Below are 21,499 nucleotides of genomic sequence, written 5' to 3' on the forward strand. Positions count from 1 at the left end.
CATCATAAACAACAGACAACGAAAGCATTCAGACAGAGACCATCATAAACAACACACAAGCATCTAAAAAAACCATCTTCCCCACGATGCCCATCGTGATGGTTGAGCTTGTGAGGATTGACCTTCTGAAGATTGATGAACTTCCCATGGTGATGCTTGAGCCTTTGAGGATTGATTTTGTGAGGTTTGAGCTTCTGAGGATTGAGCTTGTGACTCGCCAAAGTGTAGTCCCTGCAACATATAAATGAATTGTTAGACACAAAAAAACAATGAGAAACTAAGACCCTAACCTGATATTTCCTTGGTCTGCATCTTGGTTTCTTAGGTGGGCTCTGAACAAAAGCCTTCCAACATGTATTCTTGTAGTGCCCTTCTTCTTTGCAATTAGAGCATGTCATTACCCTGTTCGCATGACTCAGCTTGGTAATAGACACTGTCTCATTGGTTCCATTCTTTCGATCATGGTTTTTAGGCCTACCAGGCTTGCCATTTCGATTAGGTGGTGGAATCACACCTAATCTATTGGTCCGAGGCCACTCTATCATCCCATTTACAGGTTTGATCCCAAAACTGTAAGTTTCACGCCACTTAGAGGTTGTGTAGAAAGGAGCAACAAATTCAGAGAGTTTTCTTCCCACGCCAAGGATGACCTTAGCAGCATGGATGCATGGAATACCATTCATTTGCCAGCTTCGACATGCACAAGTCTCATTCTCCAAATTCACCACATATGACTGGTCTCTATCATCCACCTCAGTCTCTGGCCCAAATGCCCAACGCAGACTACATTCTTTTGACTTCTTCTCAACCCTGTCTAACTCTTTATGTGTTTTCGGGGTGAACCTAGTCTTCCTGTCCTTAGCCATCTTAGACCTATTGTAGTTCCTAGTCATACATTGACGCCTTATCTCCTCTAACATGTCTAGCAGAGGTTTCTTCCTAGGCTCCCTGATGGTCTTGTTGAAGGACTCACACAAGTTGTTCAGATTATCATTGCAGTAGGAGCCTATCTTGAAGAAAGCTCTAGACCAAGTCTCTGGCTTTGTCTTTATCAGAGATGCATGTGCGCCAGGATCATAGTTCTTAAGCTCGTCCATGTTGTAGTTGAACATACCAGGAGTGTAGCTCCTTGCAATGAACCAGAAGAACCTCTGTAACCTTAGATCTTTTCCACCTTTCCTCCAGTTCTCGTAGATATGGCGACAACACTGTCTATGCTCAGCTTCTGGAAGGAGGGTATGAACTGATTTCACTAATCCCTACAAGATCAGAAAAAAAAAGAAATCAGAAACAAGAATCAAACATTCATTGAGTATCATGAAAGCAAAGTGTTTACCTTTTGTTTGTCAGACATTATAACAAAGCCGTTCCCATTTTCCAATCCCAAATCCAAGGCCAAACGCTTCACAAACCAATCCCAGTTTGTATCATTCTCTATCTCCACTACAGCCCAAGCAATAGGGACAATCCTATTGTCTCCATCTCTTCCAACCGCAGCCAACAACTGTCCCTTGATGTCCCATTTTTTACCATCTCCTCACCATTACAAGAGAAATCCCCAAATCGATTTGAGAAATTAGGGTTACATTCAAACACGGGTTTCATTTTGTTTGATTGAAATCAAACACATCTTTTGATCAATAAAAATAAACATGTGTGATAATCTTCCGAAAAGTCCACTAGCTCAGTGGCAAAACCCCCTTAGGACCACGAGTGCACGGGTTCGAGTCCAGGCAACAACAATTTTAATTAAGCAAAACGACGTCGTCTTGAGATGTTGTGTTTAACAAAACAACTGAATGAAACAACGTAGTTTCACTACACGACAATAATTAACGGTGAGTTAACACTGTCTTGACTGTCGGTTAACGGTGTGTTAATCTGGTTAGTCAACCGTAAGTTTGTGAATTAACTAAAAAAATCAGCAAAAGATTAGGGTTTTATTGGTCAGATTCGAATACAAGCTTTTTTGGCAATTCCTACAAAGTTCAGTGTTTTTTGGCCGATTTCTCGATATACAATAGAACCAATGTTTTTTATTGGCTAGGAGAGCTTAATGGCATTTGAAAGTGAGATTAAAAAAGTGGTTAAATCATCAGTTATCCTTCAGTTAAAATTATTATAAATATAAAAAACAAATCTAAAATTTAAAAAGACAAATAAATATATATATATATTCCGTACCTAATCTTATCCAAAATATCTAAGAGCTTCTTCTTCTTCTGGCTAGGGCTTCCACGCGACGACGGCTGCGAAATAATTCAATTTCATCATTTCTACAGGTATATTGATTGAGATCGTCTCTAGTTTCTGACTCTCAGCGATCTTAGATCTCATCTCCTGCGGGTGGAAATTTAGAACGAGTGAATTTAGTTCAGATCTGATGTTTCTGTGTTAAAAGTCTCATGATTGTTCTCGTTCGCAATCCTTCGTGATTTAGTTCAGATCTGATGTTTTCACCAAAGCCATTTAGATTAGATCTGCTGAGTCACGCCTTTGCTTGTGCTCCTTTTTTTTTAATTCTAATATTGTGTTGTGAATTGTCTTTGGTTTGAAGGATTTGAGCTCCAATTGTTATACAAAGTTTGAGTCTTGATGCAAATTGTATGTTATTAGTTTTCTTTTGCTTCGATAATTAGCTTTTGTGAGAAGTCTGCCATTGATGTCGTAGTGATTCACAATTTTTATTAGATTGGTACGCGAATAAAGCAGTCAGTACGTACATACACTGTGTTGACTGTTGATTGTTCTTTTTGGTGCTTTTTTAGATCGTACTTTGTACTTGCATGTTCTAGGAAGCCTCATTAATACCCTTTTATTTTTTTTACATGGTGACTGGTGCAGGAATCATGAAGCCAGTCTTCTGTGGGAACTTTGAGTATGATGCTCGTGAGGGTGATCTTGAACGCCTCTTCAGGAAATACGGCAGAGTTGAGAGGGTCGATATGAAAGCTGGTAAGCAAGTCCCCCCACTTTTCTTTCCTTCTTCTTCCTTTCACGTGATTTGACCTCAATGCGCAAGCAGTATCCGTAAACCACTAAGTGCGATGTGTCAAAGCAAAATTCAAATGCATGTCATGAAATCCATTTCCACGACATGGCACTGGAACACTCATTCCCTCCCTCCCTGCCTCCACACAGACGCACTCTTTTGCACAACATCTTCCTGGCCATGTCAAGGCAGCATGCCGCAAAGTACCTCAGAGGATAGAGATTAAAAAAAAAAAATAGAGTAAAACCGCCATACTCAGCATTTTCTTTGGCGCAGGATTTTTAATCTTGGGATGCCTATACTCCCACCAGGCCATGAATGGACCGTAAGGAAATCTATCACACTGTCCCCCTAAAACGAGTCACTTTCCTTCCGCAAATGGCACTGCCATCTTAATTACATTTCATTCCTCATGACTTTGGTTGGACACATTCCTCTCCCATGGAGCACTCTGTTTTCATTCACATTCCGTCTTGACTACCACATTTTCAGTTGTTCCTTGACATATATTATTCCACAATACAAGGTCTGTTACTGCTTCACTGGTTATTTAGTTTGTAAAGGCTGTTTGATGCCTCTGAAGGAGAAAGGATTTGTCTTCTTGTTTGCTGGAGGTTATTAACTTGTTTTACATTGCTCACTGCTCGTGGACTCAGTTCTTTTATATTTGTGGCTTCTTCTCCAGGGTTTGCTTTCGTCTACATGGAAAACGAAAGGGATGCTGACGATGCAATCCGAGGGCTTGACCGCATTGAATTTGGGCGTAAGGGACGCAGACTTCGTGTTGAGTGGACAAAGGTAAGAGACTGACCTCAGTCTGTCATTTTCTTTTCAGGGTTTGTAATAACCTTAATGGCCCTGTCTGTGTATAGGGTGAACGTGGAGGTGACAGAAGAACTGGTGGTGGTTCAAGAAGATCTTCATCCAGCATGAGACCTTCCAAGACTCTGTTTGTGATAAACTTCGATGCGGACAATACCAGGACCCGGGATCTAGAGAGACACTTCGAGCCATACGGCAAAATTGTAAACGTTAGGATCAGGAGGAACTTTGCATTTATCCAATACGAGGAACAAGAGGATGCAACGAGAGCACTTGAAGCTACAAACAACAGGTAGGTTTTAGCTCATTTACCAAATGCTTTCGTTACTTAAAAGACTCACAATCTGCCTTTGTTTTTTTCCATTCAGTAAGCTGATGGACAAAGTGATCTCGGTGGAGTATGCAATGAAGGATGATGATGCAAGAGGGAATGGACAGAGTCCAGATAGACGCCGTGATAGGTCACCTGAAAGGAGGAGACGATCGCCGTCTCCTTACAAAAGAGAGAGAGGGAGCCCTGATTATGGTCGAGGGGGTAGTCCCGTTGCTGCGTACAGGAAGGAAAGGACCAGTCCTGATTATGGCAGAAGACGTAGCCCGAGTCCTTACAAGAGATCGAGGCGTATGAGTCCAGAGTATGGTCGCGACCGCAGAGGCAATGAGAGCCCTCGCAGGAGGGAGAGAGTCGCAAGTCCCAACGAGAAGAGAGAGAGGAGGAGCCCTGATGATAGCCCGTTTAAGAAGGAGGAGAGCCCGAAGAATGGAGGTGGTGAAGTTGAAAGTCCAAGGAGGGAGAGGTCAAGGTCTAGCCCTGAGAATGGCCAAGTCGAAAGTCCTAGCTCTATAGGAAGAAGAGACAGCGATGATGGTGCAGAAAGCCCGATGCAGAAGAGGTAAGCTTGTCAAATTAGTTAGCAGCTTGTTTATATAAAAATGAGATAATGAAACTAACCATTGCTTTGTTTTTTGTGGGTTTCATTTGCAGCCGGTCTCGTTCGCCTCCAGCTGAAGAGTGAATGAAAGTGGATCCAACCATCTCTATCAAAGTAGAATGTTGTTGTCAAACTCTTGTGTCGTGTTTATTATCTGTCTCTTTATACATTCGAACTCGGATCTCTTTCATTGTCGGATTGAAAAACTTGGTCTTGTATGCTTAAAATCTTCCTTACTCTTTTTTTCGTTTTTATCGTATCTCAGTTTGAAGTCCAATCTTAGACAAAAAAACAACATATTTTTTACAAATAATATCCGTGGGAGAAAAGATATTAAAATATTGTGAAAATAATAATATTGTAAAACAAAAGACACGTTTATTTACATTTTTTAATATTTTTAAACTAAGCATATGGCCGATATTATTCGATGCTTGAATATATATATAAATTCTTTTTGTGTTTCTAGTTGATATATATATATTTTTAGATTTAATTTTTGGTTAACTCCCTCTACTGGGTTTCTGATTTTGGGAGTGGTGCAAGTCGACTCTACTTGATTGAAAATTTCCGGGTTTTTATTTGATTTAATAAAGTTTGTTCCTTTTGGTAAGTTTACGCTTTAAGATTATGTTGAGGCTAGTTCATATTTCCTCGTCTGGACTTTAAAAGTGTAATGAAGTATTCTTCCATCCGTCTCTAGTGCTGCATCGAGGAACGGTTTGCTTGTACTGTAGTTTATTATCCTGCTCGTTTTGTTTTAAAGATTTGTATCTAGTAGCTGATTTGGTTTTTCAATTGTGACAACCGAGTGCTCAGGTTTTGAAAAACCAGCTGTTTCACCGTGATTCTTGGATCCTGTACAGTTGAATATCCGATACACACCTCAGTTTGATCGGTTGAATTAGACCATACCTCCTTAGGATTCGTTTTGCCTGGCTCTGATTTAAGTCTCAAGCTTGTCATTTTTTCTGAATCTGTGGTTTTGGTCTGTGTCTTCTCTCCTGGGGCGTGAACAAAGCAGCTGTTGGCTCGGAAGCTCTAAATATGGAGAGGAGTGGTGGCATCAATAATATGCGTCTCCCAACATCACCAATGTCCTTCCCCTCAAGTAACATTAACATCCCCGGCTCATTGGTCCTCGATGGGTCTGCTTCAATACAACACTTGTCTCCGCAACAACAACAACAAGCAGGACAAGGTTCAGTACCAATGGGAGAAAACAACTATTCACATATTGATAAGAAGCCTAGATTAGATGTGAAGCAAGAGGACATGTTGCAGCAGCAGCAGTTTCTACATCAGTTGATCCAGCGTCAGGACCTCGCAGGAAGGAATCCTCAGTTGCAAGCTTTGCTTCAGCAGCAGAGACAAAGACAACAACAGATTCTTCATTCCAACTTCAGCAACAACAGCTGTTGAGACAGCAACAAGGCACTCAACAGATCATCCCTCCTATTGCTCGGAAGATGATGATGTACTTGTATCATCCACAACAACGACCTGCTGTAAGCTAATACTATCTTATTCTAATTTAGAAATTTCATCACATCTGTTCCAAGTTCTCCCGTTATTGATAGTCTGATGCCTTTTTTTTTTGTAGGAAAATTGCATTACCTATTGGAAGAAGTTTGTGGCTGAATACTTCTCACCTCGTGCAAATCAACGCTTGTGCTTGTCACAGTACGCAAACGCTGGGAAACATGCGCTTGGCATGTTTCCACAGGCATCTCCGGTCAGTCTTTTTCTTAGCTGCGTGTGTTCTGATTTTTGTTTGGTGTTGATTATGTTCTCATTTTGTTTGCAGGATAAGTGGCAGTGTGATCTTTGCGGAACCAAGTCTGGAGAAGGATTTGGTAAGAGAGTTGCTATTCTTGTGCCGTCGCTCTAAGCACAATGAAGCAACTTCCATATGCTAAATCTGCAGAGGCAACTTTCGATGTGCTTGCCAGACTTAACGAAATCAAATTCGCTAGTGGCATCATTGACGAGCTCCTTTATATGGACCACCCTCGAGAAAACAGATTTTCCAATGGACTGATGTTGTTGGAATACAGAAAAGCAGTTCAGGAAACTGTACATGAGCAGTTTCGTGTTGTCCGTGAAGGCCATCTTCGCATCATATTCTCTAAAGATTTGAAGGTAGTCTCTTATTCGAAACTGTGACGTTCCTCCAGTTATATGTTTCCCTGTTTATTCAGTGAACATGAAAAAGCAAAGAAAGAAATAATCACCACTTTTGCTTCTTTCTAGATATTGTCTTGGGAGTTCTGTGCCCGAAGAGCTTCTTCTCCGTAGACTTATTGCTCCGCAGGTCCTATTCTGATGACATGACCTTTGCGTTAATTATTAGAAACCTTAAACTTTACTCAAAATTTCTGTGGTCAAGTGCTATAAAATTTATTTCCTTAAACATTGTGTATGTGTTGATCTTATGGTTTCCTATGAATATGAGCAAAAAGTCTGTAATTATACCTCTGAACAGATGTTTAGACATTATGCTACAATTGTGTTCGAAAGTGTGTTGAAAACTTATTATCGGTCATGCAGGTGAACCAGTTGCTTCAGGTTGCTCAGAAATGCCAGACAACCATTTCGGAGAGTGGGTCAGAGGGGGTCTCTCAGCAGGATTTAAAGTCAAACAGTAACATGTAAGTTGACCCATAATATTTGATTTTGCCTTTCATGTTGAGGCATTTTGTTACTAGTGCACTTTATCATTGTTGGGTGCTATTTTGTGTCTCCAGGGTCTTGGGAGCAGGACGGCAGCTGGCGAAGTTCATGGAATTACAGTCGCTGAATGATCTTGGCTATCCAAAGAGATACATAAGAACTCTACAGGTACTCTTTAGCTGCTCTTGTTACTCTTACTTTTGTATTTGAAGTCTTATGATAGTGAGCCATTGTGAGTGGCAGATATCTGAAGTTGTCAAGAGCATGAAGGATCTGATGAACTTCACCGGCGATCACAAACTCGGCCCTATTGGTAAGTCTACTATTCCCTTCTACAACATTCTTCTTGCATGAGACCCAAAACAAGGTGGCCTCTCTGGTCTAGCTCTCACTTGAACTATACTCCCTCAGTTTCATATTATATCGTTTAAGGTTTTTTCGCACTTATTAAGAATTTACTCATAATTAATGTATTAGTTTGTATGTATTTGCTAATTAATGAAGTTAGAGAATATGAATTGAAAACTAGAAAATTTGACAAACATTTGCATTGAAAATATAAAACGACACTTAAAATGAAAACAAAGTTTAAAACGCCTTTTGAATGCTCTTATTCTGATTCTCTGACTGAATATACATGTATTGATGCCCTTATGCAGAGGGGTTGAAACGTCTTTTGGAGCAGACGGCGACAGCAAAGCTCCAGAGACAGAAAATGCAAGAGATGGAGCAGTTGGGGAATAGTGGAGCGATATATGGGTCATCTCAAGCTCAGATGGCGCTGACTTCAGGAACGATGAACGACCTTACTGGAAACAACAACAACAGCAATCAAACTCTTGGTCGTGCAGCGATGAATGGCTCGGCTCAAGCCGCAGCAGCTCTGACCAACTACCAAAGCATGCTTATGAGGCAAAATGCCATGAATAACCCAAACTCAAATACGTGCAAGCAAGATGCGTTCTCGAGTCAGAACCCAACCCCGAACTCAAACCAGAGTCCATCTTCTTCTTCCCATCAGATGCAACAGCAGCAGCACACCATGAATGGAGCTCCCAACATGCTTCAGCATTATCATCCTCATCATCATTTGCAACCACCACATGGTAACAATCAGGAGCAGTAGATGCTTCACCAGCTGTTGCAGGAGATGTCTGAGAACAGACCAGGTGTGCAGCAGCAACAGGCCTTTTCAGGTCAAAGTGGTGGGAACATCAATGCAGAGAGAAACCCTTCCACTTCTAGCATATCAGGAGGAGGTCGAGTTCCAAGTCGCAACAACAGTTTCACAGTAGCCTCAAATAACAATCTTCATTTGTCAAAAGATGTATCAGTCACGGAGCTATCTCACGGTTTCTCAGATGACGGCTTCTTCAACAACAGTGATATTTATGGTAGCTTGTAAATATCCGAACAGAACAGAGGCACTTCTTCTTTGACTTAACACACACTAAGAGTTTTAAGGACCTTTTTTTTTCTTATTTAGGTAGGTTTGGTCTTTGTATAGAAATCAAAGAGACATGAGACAAAAAAAGGAAATTGTGATTTGTTGTAACTTATACAGGCATTGATGAAATTATAAACTATGGTTTCTGCAACCACTTTCAATAACTCTTCAACTGCTTTTAAGTCGTAGGACATTATTATGTTTCAGTTAAGATTGAATTGTGTGATCATTATTTTTGGGAAATTTATCCCCGGAAAATTGTTTTTTAGAGCAAAAAAATAATAACCATGTCCCTTTACACTAATATCTATTTTGTGTCATTTTTGTTTATAATACCATTTACTATTTTTGAAAATAAATTTAATAAATAGTTTTACAAATAATTTTTTTTTTTGAAAAATAGTAACTATTGATAAAATACCTATATGAACTTAGTGGTATTTTTTTCAGTTTTAAAAATTTTTAAATCATAATTTTCAGATTCTGTTCTAAATATAGTAGAAATGACATTCTACGAATTAGAAAACGAAATCCATTTTTTTCATTGAATCTACAATGTTTAGAATACATGATCTACTTAAATAAGAGTATTCTAAAAATATTTAGAATACACATTCCACGCTTAACCTACCGATCTAAAATCTGTAGAAATCAAAATCTAAACATTAATATAAATCTAAAACACGTAGAAACAGACTTCTACTGATTTACTGTAAATCTAAAACATGTAGAAATCAAAATCTACACATTACTATAATTCTAATAAACTTGTAGAAACCGATTTCTACAGATTAGTTGTATTCTACGGATAAGAAATCAGTTCCTAAAAATATGGAAAAAAAATATTTTAGAATATTCACTTTCTTATTTTTTTTAAAAAACTGTTATTTAAAAAAACAAAAAAAAAACGTGGTAGCTTTCTTCTCACGCGGTTTTCTATACTCCATTGATTGTTCAAAAAATTTTCACAAAAAATTCACATTATTTCTACCATGATTCATATTTATGCTTCATGTGGTGTTTGAAAATTGGTCGTAGCTTCAGGTTGAAGTTTTAATGTTGATGAAAAGAAAGGGGGAAGGTTACTTGCTTTGGAATTGAAATCATCTCTCGAAGAGTTACAAAAAAACGTTATAGAGGATTTTGGTTTTGAAGAAACGGATGCCGATTTGGAGTTGAGTTAACTTCCTATTGGGTTGATTAATTCATCAGAATGTATTCTAGGGTTTTGTAAGAAGCATCAGTCAACTAAATCGTGTGTTAGCTATAAAGCAAAGCAAGGAAATCCAAATAAGGTCGACATTGATCTTAATAAGATGCCAACTGATGCAAGTACTTGTGAAGAGAAGGAGCGAAATCCTTGTGACATTTGGGCCGCTTCAAGTATTGTTAAGGGGGCTAAGCATAGCGAGAAGACGAAAGGGAAGATGAAGCAAAGCGAGTTTGATGGAGATGATTATGATGTTGACAAGCATGACGAGAAGAAGAAAGGAAATATGAAGCAAGATGAGGTTGATGGAGATGATTATGATGCTGCCAACATCAACTCTGAAAAAGAAAACAGAGAAAAATTGGCAAAGAGTCCGTTGGTCGAATTGGTTAAGACGGGATATCTTTTCCTCAATAAAACAGTTTTGAAAGCGAGGTTTGAGTTATGTGCAATGAAGCATAACTTTCACTACACAGTTACCAACTCCGATAAATCAGTTTGGTGTTTAAGATGCGCTGATAAGGTGTGTTTTTGGGGTGCACGAGTAGAGTGTTTGAAGGGATCCACATATTTTATTATTAAGAAGTATGTTGGTGTACATTCCTGCGCACCTTCAAGCAAAACCAGTGCCGGTAAGACAGCTTCAGCGAAAACGATAGGCGGTCTTATCATGCATAAATATGAAGGTATCAAGGAAGGGCCTAAAGCGAAAGATATTGTTCAGATTATGCGTAATGATTATGGATGTGAGATCTCTGATTCTTTAGCATGGGATTCCCGTGAATGCAGTCAACGCTGTTAGAGGTATTCTAGAGGAAAGTTATGAGAAAATACCAAAATACTTGCACATGCTGCGAGAGGCCAATCCGGGTACACATTCCTCTTATGAGACTGACGTCAATGGTAGATTTCGATATCTGTTTATAGTGTTTGGTCAATCGATCAGAGGCTTTAGCAAGGTCATGAGGCGTGTCATTGTTGTCGATGGAACGTTCTTGAAGAGTGAATTCAAAGGGGTGCTACTGGTTGCAACTGCTATAGATGGAAATTCAAATTTATATCCTATTGCATTCAGGATAGTAGACTCTGAGAATGAACAGACTTGGGAATGGTTTATGAGACAGTTAAAAGTTGTTGTTGCTGGTGATAATGGTTTGGCTTTTATTTCAGATAGACAAATGTCAATAGCGAAGGCACTGGAGAAAGTGTATCCGCTAGCGAGACATGGTATTTTTATTCATCATTTGTTGAATAATGTGATATCATATTTCAAGGGGAAGGGATTAGCTGGGTTGATTTCTAAGGCTTCGAAGGCTTATAGAGTGGTTGATTTCAAGAAAACGTTTGCTCATGTTTGCAATATCAGTCCAGCAATTGGAAATTATCTTATGGAAGCGGATGTCAAAAAGTGGGCTAGATGTCAATTTCATGGATACATGTATGACATTAGGATAAACAATTCTGCAGAGTCGATAAATTATGCGTTGCGTTCGCCGAGAGAGTTTCCCGTAATTCCTATGTTAGACAGTATTAGAGAAATGCTGACACACTAGTTTTTTAAGCCTAAGAAGTTTATTTCGAAGCACACCCATCGTTTGACCATAGATGTGGAGGAAAAGATCGATAGGAGAATCGAAAAGGGGAAAACTTTCAGAGTTTACCCTGTAACCGATAGCAAGCTGCTTATTAAAGGCGATACAATTGACTGCTTTGTTGATTTGTACAAACGGACTTGTTCTTGTGGGAAGTACGACCTCTTGAAAATCCCATGTAGACACGCAATAAAAGTTGTTTTCTTTGTTGGTAGAGAACCATATACATTGACTGATTTTTTGTATACCACGAGAGCTTGGAGAGAAGCTTATCAAGAAAGCATAAATCCCATTGCAGTTCCTGAAGATGATTGGTCCGTCCCACAAGTTGTGGAAAATTCTGAAGTGCTACCGCCTGAGACAAGAAGATCTCTTGGAAGAAATAGAAAACGCAGATATGAAACTGTTGAAGACAAAATCCGATCATCACAAAGATCGCAGGGGGGTCAGCTTCGCAAGTGCAGTAGATGTGGTCTTGGTGGTCATAACAGAGCAACTTGCAAGATGCGAATATAGTCGATTTGTTTGCTGTGTTTTTCACAATGTTGTGAAAGTTTTTCAGACTTCATTTTCTTGATTTCTAGTAACTTTGTTTCAGTTTGTGACAACTTTGTTTCAGTCTTTCAGACTACATTTGCTTGAATTTTAGTAACTTTGTTTCAGTTTGGGAGAACTTCGTTTAATTTTCATGTTGTATTAACTTGGTTAGAAGATCTGAGTCAATCGATCCCTTTAATCAACTGTGATGTCCAATCCGTCGGGATTGATCGATCCGTAGACTAACCGGTCGACCCGGCCGCTCGATCCTGATCAATATGCAGAACGAACAAAAAACGCGGACTATCTTTTGATCGACCTGGTACAGTTCTCTCGATCGGCAAAGCTCGATCTCGTACAGATCGATCGATCGATCCCAGACTCTGATAAGTCTCTCAGATTGATTTCCCCACTTGATTTGAACTAAACACGATTTAACTCATCAAAATAGAGAGAATAGGATCAAAACATACATTTATCTTCTTCTTCATGACTATACTTCATAGAATGGTAACTCACTTTAGGTTATATAATTATTAAAAGTTATAATCCAAACTGAGTATAGAAAACATGAAAATAACCCAGATCCGAATTCGAGATACACAGAAAATAAAAAAAACGGTGTAATACTATGGAAGATATAACTGATACTGGTCATTGGTGGTCGTCAGGACTGCAGCTCCTACTCTGTCCTGGTGCTCGTCTGCTCCTATAGAGGCGTGAACCTCGCTCTGCATCGGCTGCTTCATCAGATGGTTTATCTCCTGCGTCGTCTGCATCCGTAGCATTAGTGTCTAGAGGTCTAACAACATCAGGAATGTCTCCAGTCATACCAGCAGCCTCTGAAGTCTGTGGAGTGCTGCAGCAGGAAGGAGGAGGTGGACATCTAATCTTTGCAAGTGCACCCCACATGTGCACCCCACACAGTCTGCATCATCGTCGAGAGCTTGACTAATGTATCGCCAGTCCATGCAAGCTGCTGCTGCTGTGTACCATCTAATGGTGGTGCTCCAGAATCAAATACTCCATGGAAGGGTCTGGAGTATGATCGACTGAGATATCCGGAATGGTGTCATCCTCACATTGCGTCTGCGTAGGACCCGAAGAAGAGGAACCATGACGACGTTTTGAAGCTGGTGGAGGAGGCGTGTAAAGAGCTTCAGCAGGAGGCATGAACTCCATGTTCTCCACATACGTCCGAGACGTAATAGCGGGCTGTGGAAGCTTGCAATGAAGGATTGTCCCATCAGGCATGGTAAAATGGTAAATTTTACCACAGAGTGGAAGATCCTGGTGCTTAGGAAGAACTAGGCATCAAATCTGTCAATCGTATCCACACAAGGAGTATCAGAAAGATCTATATCATGGTGCTTGAAGATCCGAGTAAGTAGACTGCCAATAGACTCATCCAAAGGCTTCTTGTCAACAAGACGAAGACCCCTAAACTTCCTTTCAAACAACATCTGAGCAAACAATGCTCCCATGTTTACCGAAAGCTCTGCTAGAGGTTCATCTGTAACGTCATACGTCGGCCTGAGAGCTAATGGCAGCCCGCAGTGAATAAGCTGCGCTTCATCCTCCGTAAGTGATCATGCTTCTGACTTTCCTAGTAGAAGATGACCCATATATTTTGCTACCACTCGCAAGCCCGGGTCTCTGAGCATTGCAAGTTTAGCTTCCTGAGATACATAAGAACTGTCTGCAATCTTGCCCCACAACAGGTAAGCACAAGGGAACTTGGGCAAAGAGCATGCCTCATGTCGCGTCTCAAACCCGAAAAGTGTACACAGCTCGTGTATAGACATCTCATAAAGCAGTCCTCTGCATAGGGATGTAAGTTTACCTTCGCTAGCAACCTTGTTTAGCTCGGACTTGTAGTGCAACTCAACTGAAGAGAGGAACTGTATAACCAAGTCTGGATATATGGGTTGGGGATTGTAGCCAAGAGTCCCAAGTCCCATGTTTTTCCACATCTTTTTGACATCACGCATAATTCCCAACTCCTTTGTAGTGTACTCACATATGAACTTTGTTGGTTTCAATGTCATCCGCTGCAAACCATTGTAGAGAATGCAGTGGTAATCACTCCAACCAGCATAGTAGTCGCGGCTTGCGTAGGATGCAAGTTGTTTCAGCATCTTCTTACTTGAGATATGTGCTCCATGAATTGTACTGAGTTTAGAGAATGAAGTCAATGGGTCACGAGGTCAAGGGGCTGCTTCGCGAGGCTAATCACTTCCGGGCTGAGATGAGCTCGAAGCAGCTGTTGTGTCACGTGTCTGTGTTGCCGATGGTGCTGCTTCCTTGGTCTTTTTCGGTGCTCTTTTTTCACCATTTTCTGCAAACAACCCTTAACAAATGAGTTCTCAAAGGTAAAACCGAGTAAATTGGCATGGACAATGATTCAACACCAATGCAACTCAACAACTAACATTAAATGATCATCAATCTCACTCTATTAATTCCAAATTTCGGATTTTTTTTTTAAGAAGTAACCATAATTTCTTAAATCAAACTAATTAAAACTACGAATTAAGGCATGGGCTATATGGAAAATCGTCCCTAATCATCACCCTAACACACGGTTTAAGCCAAAACAACTTAACAAACTCAAAAGTTTCACCTTTAGCTATTTGAATTTCGAGAAGTGGAGATAGAGTTTTATACCTTTGCAGATCGACCGAAAGAGTGGAAGATTCGGAAATAGCTCACGAAATCGTGTGGGTTAGGCTCAAGAATCGTCCAAATCGGAGTTAAATCGAGAGAGTTAGGGTTTATGAACTTGGGTTGGATCCCATTCTCTCAAGAAAAATCGGGGAAGGAGATAAAAGTGAAGGCTTTGATCTAAGTCTCTCACGATTTATGAGTAAAATCGTGTTAGTCCGGTTCAAATTAAGTGGGTATCAAACCGGATTTAACCGACGAAAACCATGAAATCGATTTGATAGACTTATCTGGGTTCAGGATCGCTCGATCTCACAGACAGATCGATCGATCTTCATGCGATCGAGCTTTGCCGATCGAGCGTACTAGAACAGGTCGATCAAAATATACTCCGCATTTTTTGTTTTTTCTGCATAACGATCGATCTTCACGAGATCGGGCTTTGCCGGATCGACCAGTTAGTTTTCGATCGATCGATCGATATAGACAGATCGGTTTTGCAATTATTTTTTCAGTTTAGGGAATGTTTTGGTTTCTCAATTGTTAATGTTGTCTTTCATTTTGTAAACTCAAGTATATAGCAAAAATACCATTATAACATAAACTCTTATGTTATAACATAAATTCCTAAAATCATTCCAAAGTAAGTCTAAAAAAGCACAACTAACAATAAATCATAAATCATAAATCATCAATCTCAACATACTCAGCAGGCTTACTACACTTAATAGGCTCATACTTTGACATTCTCTCAATCAATTCTGGATCATTAGCTGCTTCCCACATATCCCACATAATCTTTATCTGAGCTCCCCGGATGTTATCATCACTCACCAAAGATATGTCCAACCCAAACACGTGGCATTCGATGTGTTTTATAGTGTATACACCACAATGACAGTTAAGTCGGTTAAGACCACTCATAGGTACATAGGAAACAGTGTACGGAATGATGATGAGATGCTTCTGTACTGTCAATGACTGAACGATCTTGACAATCCGAGGAAGAAGATGCGCGAAAGCTTCCACTTCCTTGATTCTTTTTCTACCCCCGCAATCAAACACCTAGATATTTCTAGTCACAAAAATGATGCATAAAGCGATCTAATGGTTGCAATTGGCCCAGACAGGAACGTACATCCGATCCACATCGACATTCCACAACATCCGTGTTCTTCCATGAGATGGCAGTCCACCTTTACCGTATTCCAGTAATAACGGATCCATAGTGTACTTCTTAATACCCTTACAAAAATTATGGTAATCCTTAGCGATAAGGTCGCTGAAGACGCATGTCATGAAAGCAACACGGTATATGTTCCATCGTTTCAATGTTGTTCTTTCCCGGAAGACGTACATTACAGCATCAATTTCCTACAAAAACAAAGACAAATCTGTAAAGTAAACATTTATATAATAGCTAACATGTTATAGAAATGAGCGGTTGAATGCTTACGTAGTTTTTAAGTCAACTGCTTGCAGACATAATACGTCCGGCTAGTTCACCGTCTAACATAGAAGGATCAATCTGTATAGCTCTGTAAACAAAATACAATGGTAGAGATGTCAATTACTAAGAACATCATCGGAATGATATATACAAAGTAATAACATACGTTCGTGTATTTTGCCAATCCTGCATCTTCTTAAAATCTGCAGGATGCACAAACACCAAGCAGCGATCAGGGTCATCTTCGCCGTCTAGCTCCATATCTCGGTCATCTAATCGGATCGCTGGCTTTTTCAATGATTTTGGAAGTTCCAATGAATCTGCTAGCTTCTTCAATGATTTTGGAAGTTTCAACCAATCCAAAGAATCTGCTGGCTTCTTTAATGATTTTGGAAGTTCCAACAAATCCAATGAGTCTTCGACCTTAGCTTGAGAAGGATCCAAACTTTTAACAAATGTGTCTAGTAGAAGGTTCTTCATGCAACTTTCCAAAAACTATTGTGTACCCATACGAAAATCACTAGCTGATGATTGAATAAAGTTTGCACGAGGTAAATTGACACACAAATCAGCAGTCTTTAACTCTTGTTTTTTACAGCCTATTGACAAACACAAAAGGATATTAAACAAACAAACATCAACTTAAAACTACATCCATTGCATAAACGTCAAGTTCCAAATACAAATTACACATACAAACTTCAAGTTCAAAATAGAGCCATTATATAAACGTCAAGTTCCAAATCCATAATAAACATACAAACTTCCAAATACATATTACATTAAATAGAGCCATTACATAAACGTCAAGTTTCAAATACATATTACCGTCTAGTTCCAAGTTCCAACAACCTAGCTTCAAAGACCTACATTTCATCGCCTAGTTCCAAACTTCCAACAACTTTTAACCCTTTCTCTTAGTAGTTACTTTTTTCTTTGATGGAGTTGTGTCTTTTTTGCTCGTGCTAGGGCCAGTGTTGATTTTGGTCATGGTAGGACCGCTTGCTTGATCACTCTTTCCCACCAATTCAGTCACCACTAAAGTTGTCCTGAGCTGTGTAACCTCAGCCTCAATTTTCCCCAACCTGTCGATTACAACTGTCTCAAACTGCTCAGATCTCTCCGAAGCTGTCCTGAGTTGTGTAACCTCAGTCTCAATCTTCCCCAACCTGTCCGAGAACTGCTCACAGAATTTCTCCCCAAAAGTAGTAAAAGAAGCTTGTACCAGACCCTCCAAGAAGTTTTTCATATCTGTGTCAATGTTCCCTTTTGATGAAGCAGCTAGTTGGCACAAGACATTCTTCTTCCTTGACTCTGCTCCTCGGTCCGCATGCTTTCTCTTGTTTCTTCCCGAAACATCAGTTGTGCCATCAACATTCTCTGCAACATGACTATTCTCACTCCTCTCAGTATCAGCTACTTGATCCTCTCCTTTCTCTTCGCCAGCTTCCTTAAATTCGGAGCTTGTAGCTTCTTTTACTCCCTAAACATGATTGTTCCAATCATGTTTTCTATTGATCATATCCAAAATGCGATCCACTCTTTCATCTTTCTTCTCATCCTTCTGTACAAAATCAGTTGCCAAAAGGACCGCTCCATCTATGTGGAATTCCATGAATGAATGCAAAATCCCCTAAAAACAATCAAATCATTAGTAAAGTGAACAAGACAATCGAAACATTTTTATTAGAAAAATATATGCATACCTTTTCTGGGAATAAGTTCTCAACGCCAATGATATCTTCATAAAAACATTTGCACATCTTCTCCAATTACCACATAGAGGACCTGTAAAATTTTTGCTGACTTTTGTGCCACAAATCTCTCCTAAAGCAGGAAGAGCTTCCATTATCCAAATCTGGAAACCAAACAAGAATCTTTCCATCAGATACCCCTCCTTCTGCTCCAATTTATGCCTTGTTTTATCAATCTGCTTCAGAAGGAAATCAAACGAGTACAGACCCCATGGATAATTCTGAAGCTTCTCTAAATCAATCGCCAACTTCATGTACAGATGCGGGATATTCACCTTCTCATCCCTCCCCATCACCACACCCATAATAACGCAAAGATAGATCAGTCTCACCCTATTAACCCAAGTCCATGTTTTGCTCTCTTCCAAATGCTTCTTTTTACGATCTGCAAGTTTATTTTTCCATTTGTCTTTATCTGTTTGCTCCAAAAACCATCATCATCTTTCCATGTCACTAACCCACTATTCTTCTCTCGCTTCACTTTCAGACCAATGACAGCATGATACTCTTGCAATCCAAAACGCAGAGGCCTCCTAGCGAAGGTGAACCACTTCTCATATCTCTTGCTTGTCATCAACTCCTTACACAAGAAAGAGTGTACCAACCTCACCGAAACTTCAGATCATTCTTCTGGATAACTATAATATGCGAGAAAATGGGATCTTTCATAACTTCATCGAATTCTGGCTCCATTTTTTCCTTTAGCAACTCGAGAAGTTTTAGTCGGCAACTATTATTAATCTTCTTAACCTGAGGTTCCAACCCCTCACCGTATAAACGACTAGGCAACTCCAACTCCATACCTGAAAATTGAATACAATACAACACAATAGCTATCAATAACAAATATCACAGCTCAGTTAAATAATGTCTCTGAATACTCTATCAATAACCAATGTCAACAAAACCTAAAAGAATTAGCATTCTCACAGTATCAATTTCAATTTTCGGGTGTTTTTTTTTTTTAAAGAACAAAACCTAAAATTCCTAAATCTATCCCAAAAATATGATTTAAGCCGTGGGTTGTGTACAGAATCGTCTCTAATCATCACCTTAACACATGATTGAAGCCTAAACATCCTAACAAACTCAAAAAATTTACCATTTTCCTTTCTATTTTCAAACTCTAGAAAGAAGTGGAGATAGAGTTTCATATCTTTTTAGAACGAACTAAAGAGTGGTAGATTCGTAAAAAGCTCACGAAATAGTATGGGTTAGGCCGAAGAATCGTTCAAATCAGAGTGAAATTAAGTGAGTTAGGGTTTATGAACTTGAGTGTGTTAGGGTTTATGAACTTGAGTGAGACTTTGATTTTCTCCCCCTTTGTTCGTGAAGGAGATGAGAATTATGGGTTTCATCCCAAAGAAATCGAGTCTAAAGAGTTGAAATCGTATTTGGTCGGTTCAAATCAAGTGGGAATCAAACCGGATATAATCGAAGAAAACCAAGAAATTGAGTTGGAATGCTTTCCTGGGCACGGGATCGATCGATCTGAATTTAGAGATCGGTCGATCTATATGAAATCGACCTTTGCCGATCGAGTGAAATGGATCAGGTCGATCCGTATATGCTCCGCATTTTTTTTGTTTTGCATGGGATCGATCGATCCGTACGACCATGTAATTTAGGATCGATCGATCCCGTATGATCGAACTCATTATTTATTTTATTTAAAAATTACAGTTTTAAGGGCATTATTGCCATTTTGAAAAAAATTAGCCTAATGGACATAACGTACGTGAGATTAGTCTAAAGAGACATAGTTATCATTTTTTTGCTCTAAAAATATAATTTTCCCATTTATCTATTACCATAATTCCTACTAGTGTGTGGAAAGTTTATACTATCCCTTAATGCTAATGTTTGACGGTAAAATTTACTGCAGAATAATTATTTGGAATAAAATACTTTATCAGTGCAAAAAAAGATTCTGTTTGGGTTATGGAATGGGTTAATTTGAGAAATAAACAATTTTAGAAACAAAATTAAGAATATATTATTGATTTTGTCATAATTAGATTTCATGGTATTGTTTTAGACAACAAAGTAGTAATATAATATCTATCCTATATTTGAAGCCAGATCAAAAGTTCAAACTGGAGTTGAAGAACCAACATATTACACAGCTGAAAGGGAGTTTTGAGCACCTCATGCAAGTTTGTCTGCCATTATATTTTTTGCTCTGAAAATATGTTGGAGTGAGAAATGAAGAAAAAACGCCTTACATTCTTGTATTTCGTCCAAAAGGGGTGCGAAAACTGGCCATTCAGTCGGTGTAGACATCATCTTCACCAATTGAGAACATTCTGTTGCAAACATTACCTAAGTGAACTATAAAATCTTCATGCATTCCATAACTCATATCAATGTTTTACATTCAGCATGTAAAGGTGATAGGCTGTGACGGATTGTCATCAATCCCATGATCTTACTAGATGTCTCCCCTGTAAAAGAAAACCATCCTTGACCCAAAAATTTATCATGTTCCTTCCATGAGCCATCTAGATAACACCAACCCACAATATTATCTTGGTGATCTTGTTCAACAAGATAAACATCTCCTGGTATCCTCAAATCAGTAGTTTGCGCCTCAACCCATAAAGTTGCCTCTACTTCTCCAACACGTAGAATCTCTTGTGGGTTCCCATTCTGTATTCCTATAAACTTTTGCATTCTGATTTTTTCATATATACCATAGGATCCAAGGAAAATAGCTAAAATCAAACTTCTTAGGTAGTCTCCAAAAAAAGATAATCCATATTCGAAAAAATCGATGGTGTTGGGGATCCAGCTGGATTCGAAGGAATTTTAGACAAAGCTCAAAATTGCAAGTGGACATTCAAAAAGCACATGATTAATTGATTCCTCATAGAAAGATATTATCAACTACACTTCTATTCTATAATTTCCAAATATAATTGAATACAACAAAAGAGAATAGTATATTAAATTTGGGCAGTAAAATAGAATAGTAACTATATTATCTTTAATTATTATTATGAAAGATAAAAATTATTAGAGACAAAAGAGCAGGAGGGAAAAGAGAATACATTGCAAAGTTACATTTCTATTTTATGTAGATGAGTAATATAAAATAGAATATACTGCATAAATTCCGATTTTCACTGTCGCTTGTTTGATCGTCATCATCGAGGAAGATGGCTATATATTTTCGGCGACTAGCAACTAACTTTCTCTTTTCAGAACAATTAATTGTCTTTTCATGGTGGTCGTGACTGCGGTGGCTATGATGATGGTGGCCAGGTGATTACGGAAGAGGTGATTGTGATTACGAAATGGTGATAGTGGTTACAAAGAAAGATGTGGTTGGTGAAGAAGTGGTGGTTGATATGATTATGGAGGAGGCGGTGTTGGTGATTGCTAATGAAAGAAAATACGTTTTTTTCTTTTCAACCGATAAGTAAG

The 21,499-nt window shown here is 39.1% G+C and overlaps 4 protein-coding genes and 1 pseudogene across 6 annotated transcripts; 3 read left to right on the forward strand and 2 right to left on the reverse strand.

Annotated features, from left to right (window-relative positions):
• Positions 1-63: 63 nt before the first annotated feature.
• Positions 64-1,605, reverse strand: LOC106331799. Its single transcript, XM_013770215.1, has 4 exons — positions 1,587-1,605; positions 1,337-1,533; positions 291-1,259; positions 64-231 (listed from the first exon to the last, which is right to left on the reverse strand). The coding sequence occupies exons 1-4, from the start codon at positions 1,603-1,605 to the stop codon at positions 64-66; spliced, it is 1,353 nt and encodes a 450-aa protein (XP_013625669.1).
• Positions 1,606-2,191: 586 nt separating this feature from the next.
• LOC106309926 (serine/arginine-rich splicing factor RS40-like) lies at positions 2,192-4,996 on the forward strand. 3 transcript variants are annotated; one of them, XM_013747102.1, is made up of 7 exons: positions 2,192-2,282; positions 2,845-2,955; positions 3,269-3,518; positions 3,678-3,790; positions 3,865-4,106; positions 4,183-4,707; positions 4,800-4,996. In XM_013747102.1, the coding sequence occupies exons 4-7, from the start codon at positions 3,695-3,697 to the stop codon at positions 4,828-4,830; spliced, it is 894 nt and encodes a 297-aa protein (XP_013602556.1). In that variant the 5' UTR covers positions 2,192-2,282; positions 2,845-2,955; positions 3,269-3,518; positions 3,678-3,694; the 3' UTR covers positions 4,831-4,996. The 3 variants fall into 3 exon arrangements, with proteins under 3 accessions (XP_013602556.1, XP_013602547.1, XP_013602541.1); XM_013747093.1 differs by having other exon boundaries at positions 2,845-3,518; XM_013747087.1 differs by lacking the exon at positions 3,269-3,518.
• A 272-nt stretch (positions 4,997-5,268) lies between these two features.
• LOC106296087 lies at positions 5,269-8,906 on the forward strand (annotated as a pseudogene).
• A 1,276-nt stretch (positions 8,907-10,182) lies between these two features.
• LOC106331810 lies at positions 10,183-11,629 on the forward strand. Its single transcript, XM_013770227.1, has 2 exons — positions 10,183-10,822; positions 10,866-11,629. The coding sequence occupies exons 1-2, from the start codon at positions 10,183-10,185 to the stop codon at positions 11,627-11,629; spliced, it is 1,404 nt and encodes a 467-aa protein (XP_013625681.1).
• A 3,921-nt stretch (positions 11,630-15,550) lies between these two features.
• LOC106331819 lies at positions 15,551-20,746 on the reverse strand. The gene is made up of 13 exons (XM_013770239.1): positions 20,590-20,746; positions 20,449-20,517; positions 18,824-18,876; positions 18,506-18,653; positions 18,108-18,458; positions 18,026-18,060; positions 17,860-17,952; positions 17,248-17,802; positions 16,916-16,918; positions 16,486-16,814; positions 16,350-16,407; positions 15,998-16,243; positions 15,551-15,934 (listed from the first exon to the last, which is right to left on the reverse strand). The coding sequence occupies exons 1-13, from the start codon at positions 20,744-20,746 to the stop codon at positions 15,551-15,553; spliced, it is 2,481 nt and encodes an 826-aa protein (XP_013625693.1).
• Positions 20,747-21,499: the final 753 nt, after the last annotated feature.

Source organism: Brassica oleracea, chromosome C1 (assembly GCF_000695525.1).
Source record: "Brassica oleracea var. oleracea cultivar TO1000 chromosome C1, BOL, whole genome shotgun sequence".
Taxonomy (NCBI): domain Eukaryota; kingdom Viridiplantae; phylum Streptophyta; class Magnoliopsida; order Brassicales; family Brassicaceae; genus Brassica; species Brassica oleracea.